This window comes from Leptidea sinapis, chromosome 31 (genome assembly GCF_905404315.1).
Source record: "Leptidea sinapis chromosome 31, ilLepSina1.1, whole genome shotgun sequence".
NCBI classification, from domain to species: Eukaryota; Metazoa; Arthropoda; class Insecta; order Lepidoptera; family Pieridae; genus Leptidea; species Leptidea sinapis.
In genome coordinates this window covers 7081708-7090064 of record NC_066295.1, presented here as the reverse complement: position 1 = coordinate 7090064, position 8357 = coordinate 7081708, and the positions used below count along the sequence as shown (strand labels likewise).

Here is an 8357-nt window from a genome sequence, read left to right as displayed (position 1 = left end):
CTCATCATTTTGTGTGACGCGAGCGACAACCTTCACGCTGCAATGTTTCGAAATAACTAGAGACGCGGCGCACGGTGTTCGGATGCCGGGTACGGCGTCAACACGCCAGGCTCGACGTGTGAAAGAGACCACAACAGTACATTGTGACGCAGCGTACGGCGTAAAATAGGAGTCCATAGCCTAACCAAGCATTTAATTTTTTCCTCTTAAAGAAGTACATCACGGGACACTCTCGAACTACTTGATCTGAATACTGAAGCTGAACCTTCAAGTCCTCAACATCTTGAAAGCAGTATACCAAGAGGTTTGCAAGAAACTTTCTTTAGGATATAGATAACTATGGCAATAGTGTCAGCAGGATCTTAAGTGTTTTTTCACAGTGCAGTTTTTTCAACTTTCTACAGCAACAAAATTGTGAAACGAGCTTATTTATGTTATGTTTGCAGGACAATATGACATGGGCATGTTCAAAAAAAGTTGTTTTTTTATGGAATAGGAGGACAAACGAGCGTACGGGTCACCTGGTGTTAAGTGATCACTGCCGCCCACAATCTCTTACAACACCAGAGGAATCACAAGAGCGTTGCCGGCCTTTAAGGAAGGTGTACGCGCTTTTTTTTGAAGTTACCCATGTCGTATCGTCCCGGAAACACCGCAAAAGGAAGCTCATTCCACAGCTTTGTAGTACGTGGAAGAAAGCTCCTTGAAAACCTCACTGTGGAGGATCGCCACACATCCAGATGGTGGGGATGATATCCAAAATAGTATCACATAAAAGGCCCACAATACTCTTGAGGTTGTGTTGCAAGATATGATATGTGGGAGATGGTGATCACATACATTTGGCTGAAACCAGCTGGTGACCCATAAGCTTTTTCCTTCTTTTGCATTAAAAAAATAACAAACCTATGCAACAAACTTCTATTCTGTATAAGTATTTACACACTATCTACCAAACCTACCCAGGAGATCAAATCCTTAAAGATTTTTAACATAATGACCCTGTGCAGATGCAGGTTTTGTTATGATGATGTACTGCATCATAAAAGTACAAATGTACATTATTAAGAGGGCTCTTTCCGGTCCTGTCTATAGTCAATGTGATCATCATGGAAAAGCTTTTTATGTCATCTAATACATACCACCTATTGAAGACAAGCGACAGAAAGCGATAACATTGCACGAAAAATAGTGTGCAGAAATTCCATAAAACCTCTTCCTTCCATACATGTTCTTAAAAATTTAAAAAAAATTTAAATAATTTTTTTTTTCAAATAAAATCTATGTTTCCATTGCAATTTATTCTTTACATTACAATAATTAATGAGTACATTAGGAACAGACAAGGTTCAGGTAAAATCTGTACAAAAAAGCAGATATTTGGACGGTTATACTGAATTTATTTCTTGAAACTTGTAATTTCTGCTTCGATAGAAACCTACCAATATAACTATAATAGGTTCCCATCAATAAAAATATTTTTAAGACACATATTTTAAAATACCACTATCACGTACAAGTGTTTGCGTGAAAAATATGGCAAAATGGCCGCTCTTAAGTGGTGGTGATTGATCCGGTACCTCCCAGATGACAGTCAACAGTCATAGCATTTACTCCACTGACATGCTATTCTCTATTTAATAAAGTGAATTGAGTCTCAATAAATAATCCTTGTTCAGCTCTTGACAACAGTTGCATTCTTCATCATAACTGAATGGTTATAAAAAGAAAAGTATATTAATTTATTTACCTGTAGTTTTCAAAGGTAAATGTATCCCGAAGACTCTTCAGTTCAGGTGTATTGGCGTCGAAAATTTCCCGCCAAAAGTATGCATACTGCCTCGCTATGTTTGTGTATAAATTCAACGACACCTCAAATACGGGCGAGGGCTGGAAGTAAACAATCTTATTATAATAAATATACATTATACTAGGTGACCCGACAGACGTTGTTCTGTATATAATAAATTAAATAATGTTTTTATATGAATTTGTTAATAATATATCAAAACATCAAAAATTACTACGTAAAATATGCACCCTGCTGTCATAATGAAATTGTTGTTTCACAGCAGAACTGTCAAACCATGCGTCAATAAATTCTCTCATAGAAATTATGTATGGACACATCAAAGGAAAAACAAATTTGTTGTTTTTATTTAATTTAGCAGCATTTTCCTATTTATTCACCTTCTAAACCTTCCCTGGACTTCCACAAATAATTCAAGACCAAAATTAGCCAAATCGGTCCAGCCTTTCTCGAGTTTTAGCGAGACTAACGAACAGCAATTCATTTTTATATATATAGATAATAAAAAATAGTAGCTCAGAATAAAAACATCATGAGCAAATAATAATATAATAATATATACATAATATATTTTTTATTATGTTTAGGGTAGAAGTACTTGAGCCCTTGAATTTATTGTAAGCCCTACACAACTTTATGGGTATGGTTGGTAAAGAGACTTTAGAACAGTTCAGGATAGCCCTTCCAGCACATCTGCATACTGAATGTTCTCACCCCCTTGTCCTATTTCTGCTTTACACAAGTTTTTGTAAAGCATTTTGACACCTCCACCAACAAACCCTGTTCCTTCACAACTGCAATAATGTTTTTCTGCAGATCAAGTTTTAATATTTTTACATACTAAACGTTTTGCAAGATATTTGTGAACAGTGTAACGGTGTGTGTACGGTGGTAATAATTAATTAGTCATAATCATGGCACCCGTTTGATGACATCAGGCAAACTTGAAGTACCTAGAGTAAACAATTACTTTGGCGATAGAACTTTAAAGAAAAGAATACCATATCTGCTTAATAGTTTGCCAGAGGCCATCTGACGGGAACCAAACAAAAATAAATTTAAATAACTATTGAATCAACATTTATTGTTGCAGTAACATTTGTAAAATACGCTTTAAGATTTATTTTATGAGACTTGCTCGATCCTGTAGACAAAGTGTGTAAACAGTTTTACAGGACTTTGTATTATTTTAAGAAGAAACTGTATGTTTATAAATAAAAAAACGGTGGAATTTCATAAGATTAGTTCGACTCTACACTTTATGGTTCCAGAGATATTGTGATGAAAACATTCACTCAAATGTGAAAGAATGTGGAATATACTTACGAGTTTCAAACTAACAACCTTTCTTTCATTAAAGTAAACAGCTGAACATCAATAGTCCATATCTAATCTAATATATAAAATTGTAATGTCATGGTGTTAAACATTGAACTCCTCCGAAACGGCATGACCGATTCTCATGAAATTTTGAGTGCATATTGGGTAGGTCTGAGAATCGGATAACATCTATTTTTCATCCCCCTAAATGTTAAGGGTGGTCCACACGATTTTTTTTTTAATTTTTTTGACCTTTTTTTTAAATTTGTTTGATTTTGAGTCAACATTTAAATTTTCACCGATTTTATCGCGATTTTAATATCGGCAATACAACGTTTGCTGGGTCAGCTAGTAAAAATATAAAATTTTGTAGGTCAAAAAGAAGCTTACTTTTATTTCTGCTAATTCATCTAATGTAAAATATAGGACTGTAGAGTATTTTTCCGGCAAATTATCAATATAGGGTTTCCAGAAGGAATCTGAAAATGGAAATAGAAAATTAATATTCATTTTGCCATGCTCAAACCAGCACATCCAATGTACATTGTCTTCAGAAGGCTTAAAATAATATCAAAAAATAAATCATGTGTGGTCACAGTTTAACAATAAAGTGAATCAATAACCATTCATAAAACACAAGAAGAAACTTGCAAATCATTCTATTCCCTAAATTTACAAGCAGATAGAGGATATTCTGCTGACAAGACATAAAAAAAAAAACTTGTTTTGCAAAACTTAATGAGACTCAGAACATAGGTACATAACAACAATTACAGTAACAGGTGGGTTATTGAAATAATATTACTAATTATACTTAATAGTATATTGTACTTAAAATATTGTAAGAAAATTAAAGTTACTACTAACTATAGTATGTACTGCCTACTTGACTGTATCATGTGGGAGTTCTTACGCAACTATATTGAGATTAATAATTAAGTTTAGAAAGGAGTTTGTAAAAAGAAAATTGTTCTACAAAGCTCTTCTTGTCACATTGACAAGCAATACTCAGACAGTGGTTACATTAGTTGGGGCCCATCAAGCACCCATTCTGCAGAAACTATCAATGGATATGACCTTGACTTAAAAAAAAACCAGTGATAATCACTTACCAACAGTGTATTTCCACTTATACTCAACACTACCAAATAACAAGCGAAATAATAGAAATTTAAACAAATTAAAAATTCCCCAAACAAGTATGTCATTGGTGTCATCAAGCCCTCACCACATGGCAATAAAAATTTATAATCACATCTCAAACGATATTAAAAATAAAGAGAAGCCTTCTCTATTTAAAAGACATGTTAAAATTTTTTTAGTTTCAAAATGTTTCTACTATTTACCCGAATTTTAATTACACTAAGTGTGTGAATTAGTTACAATATAGTATAAGAATGTATAAGACTTATTTATTTTATGTATAACATTGCTGTGCCCTTGCAGGGCATCACATATTGTCTACCCATTAATGTACCTACTGTAAAATGTGACTTGCAATATAATATTTTGATTTGATTAACAGGCTTGTCTAATCTTCTAATTAATTATACTTTATGCTTTCAATATACCAGATATTAATAAATTTATATGATTATATAAATAAATTAATAGTATTATTATATATTAATTTCATATTTAAAATTATCATATTCATTCATATTAAACTGACCTGGTTTACTTTTCTCTAAGAGAAGAAACAATGCTAAAGACACATTAGACATCGTTTGCATCAAGAGATCTTTTTTAATAAATCCACTAAGTTCTGAATTATAAGCATCTTGTTCAGTCATCATCACTTTTTCGGGAATTGTAAGGATAAGTGATTCGTCTGGAAAATGTTTTAGTGCCTTCAATCCTAGGCCATATCCATCAAATGCTGATATTGCCACACCTGAAAATACCAAGATAAATTGTTTTAGTTGAAAGTGTCTGAATTAAAACAAAAACAATTGAAAGAAAATATTTTTGGGACAAAAAAATTAGAGAATAATTTTATTTTGTCTTCAAAAAGAGAAAGTTTTGTATTCATCATGTATATTTAATATGGATGGCCTTCTGCTTATGAATATTATTCCTTCAGGTTTACTCGCAACTTGGATTTTTTACACACAAGAGAGAATACCAGGTTTTTTTGTAGTGTGAGTTATATGCACTTTGTTGGTGAAAGGTTTTTCAATAAAGGATTGTGTTATCTTAGAAACACCAAGCAAGGCAAAGTGGCAGAAAATTTCTTGAAAACCACACTGTGGAGTAAAACCATACATACAGATGCTGAGTCATTAGTCATTTTCAGTTTATCCTCAAAATACTTTCTTAATGTGAAATAAGATTATCATTGATATATATACCTGATGACCTGTATAGCCGAGTGGTTAGCAATCCTACCTATGGATGTTTAAATGTATTTATGTATCTTTATATGAATTTATGTATGTTTAAGTATGTATATTGTATTAAATATATTGTTGTCTTGTAACCCATAACACAGGCTATATATGCTTAACTTGGGGCAAGATAATTTGTGTAAAAAGTGTGTCAATATTATTATTATTATTATATTATTATTATATACCTACTATTGTAACTAATATGGAAATCTTCAAGCAAAAGAAACAAAATCAGATTTGGATTGAATACAGAAATGTCAATAAAAGAGAAAAACAGTAATAATATGTAGTGAATAATTATAAGAAATGTAAATCACCAATCAAAAAGCTATACATCACCAATCTACAGCCATGACCCAAAAGCTAAAAGAAACTTATGTAGATTTTTCTCATACTTATCACTCAATAATTTTCTTGTGAATAAATGCTATTGTAAATTTCATTACTGAACTATGTAGCATAGAATAAATTATTTAAATACCTTCAAATTGTGCACCATTCTCTTCCAGCCAACTGACATACTTTTCTATACTTGATTCTCTTGAATTTATTTCTTGCTTTCTGTATGGAGTTTCCAATTGAATTATTTCTGTTAAAATACGATCTATTTCTGTATGGCGGTCCCACACTTTGGTAACTTTCTCCGCTCCATAAAATACCGAGGTTAATTTTGCTAATTTCTGCACTAAAATAGATAATTCTCTGCGTTTTATTTGATTAAATTTATTTTCTTTTTGTTTGGAATTTTGTTTTCTACTCATTCTGGATTATATTAAATAGCAGACTGTATTAAAGATATATAAAATACTTTGTTATTATAAACACAAATATTTTATAGTTTATATCAAATAGTAAAACAACCTAAAAATAGTTATAAAAATTAAAAAATAGTAAAATGCGAGTTCTTGTAAAATAAACTGAAAGACGATACTGTGTCCAAAGAGAATTTAAACACTAGTCAGTACTCACTACTCAGTAGTCACTAACTTACTACCAGGGGTGGGACAGACGCCTTAAAGTGACGTTTTGAGAAGACTGTAGTGCCATCTGTTATTTGGCCCGAAAATGAAAGCTTTGTCAGCTGTCACTCACTTTGAAACCTTTCAACTTTTCTTTATTTGTGTCACTACCCACTGGTCATAAAATGGGAGCTATGTTTGCGCATGTATGTAGCCCTCGTGTTCCATTTAGCATATTTACACTACTAAATCTATCCTTTATGTTCATGTTGTGGCAAAATTAAATAACTAACTCTACGCGCAATTTCAACATGGTAAAAAATTGCAATACCTACATTAAAAAGTAGAGTTAGTTATTCAATTGCGTAAAACTTTAAAAATGAATTAGTTTCGAGCTTATATATAGTTATTTTCGGGGCCAATCTCCAGATGGCGCTAGTTTTCAAATAGACAGCTCTTAATGCGTAGAGAGGGCTCTCTTTTCCCTGTATATTATTATACTCTTTGGTCACTACTGTGCTAGCCTGGTATTCCACAGAGTAGGTACCTGTACCTATATTACTATCTATTGTCTACTGAAATACTTTGAAATAGGTACCAAAGAGAATTTAAACACTATGTTCAACACTATGTTCACTATGTTTCATTTTGTTACAAACTTTGTTAATATAATGAGTGTAGTTGAGATATTTATCAATCTGCATTTCCAAAAAAAATACATTTTCAATTTCATTTATAGCTGTATTATTATATTTTATATTTAATTGCAGCTGTTGACGTCCTTTACATTAAACTGTATATAATTTGTCTTTGATAAATTCACATTTAAATTATTCATATAAAGCCATTTGATTATTTTATCCAACGTCATATTAATTTTTTATTCATACTCATTATTATGCTCAATATATTTCTCGTGTTTAATGTCAGATGATAAAACAATTGAAATGTCATCAGCAAACATTAGGGATCGATAATTAGTCACATTAGGAAAGTCATTTACATAAAGTAAAAACAAAAGTGGCCCCAATACACTTCCCTGGGCAACTCCATGATTATTTTAAAGGTGGTTTGATTGGTAAGTACTGACTGTATTTGTACTATCAAGAAAAGTTAGTTGGGTACACTGCACCCTATCCTCAAGATACGACTTGAACCATAGTAATGATGTTTCCTTGATTATATTTCCATCTTACTTAGCAATATATCATGGTCAACATAGCCAAATGTTTTTGACATATCAATAAAAAGCCACTGCCAGTGCCACTGCACGTCTTCCGCAGTCCAAGTTATAAATAATAGATTAAATTAAATTAAATATTTTTCCAGTGTAGAAGATTTTTCCTTCTGAAAACCATATTGATCTGAGGTAATTATTTTACACTTGTCACACAAGTACTAGTAAAAAAAGAAGGACTCGGCGCCGTGATATTAGCAAGTGAAGCAACTTTATGCTAGTGTGTGTGCTATTACGGGGTTATACCAGTTACAATAAATAAATACTTTTATATTATTGTTTTTACACTTTTTCACAACCCACGACGGCATTTTTAAAATATTTTATTGCGACGCAAACTGATCTGTCACAGACGACGGCAAATCTCATAATGGCGACTGATCGGCTTGTATTAGTGTAAGTGTATGCGTGGGGCTATGTATTTACACGTTTACCGGCTTGTTTTGGTGCCTCACTGTTATGTACGGTGACACGGAGTTCTTATTTTTTTGCAAGTGTTGGGTCTATAATTCGACATTTAAGTTTTCTCACCTCTTTTATAAAGTGGTCTTATTATTGATAGTTTTAAAATACTTGGATAAATGCTTTTTTCAAAAGAAATGTTCATAAGATGTGTTAAAATTGAATCTAATTCATCTTTA

At 32.1% G+C, this 8357-nt stretch overlaps 1 protein-coding gene across 1 annotated transcript in view; it reads right to left on the bottom strand.

Annotated features, from left to right (window-relative positions):
- Positions 1-6474, bottom strand: part of LOC126974096 (actin-histidine N-methyltransferase) — a 51393-nt gene extending 44919 nt beyond the window's left edge. The window contains exons 1-4 of the mRNA XM_050821502.1: positions 6002-6474; positions 4803-5024; positions 3521-3609; positions 1751-1890 (exon numbers count right to left, since the gene is read on the bottom strand). Coding sequence (XP_050677459.1) covers positions 1751-1890; positions 3521-3609; positions 4803-5024; positions 6002-6281 — 731 coding nt within the window. The 5' untranslated portion in view covers positions 6282-6474. The remainder of the gene's footprint in view (positions 1-1750; positions 1891-3520; positions 3610-4802; positions 5025-6001) is intronic.
- Positions 6475-8357: the final 1883 nt, after the last annotated feature.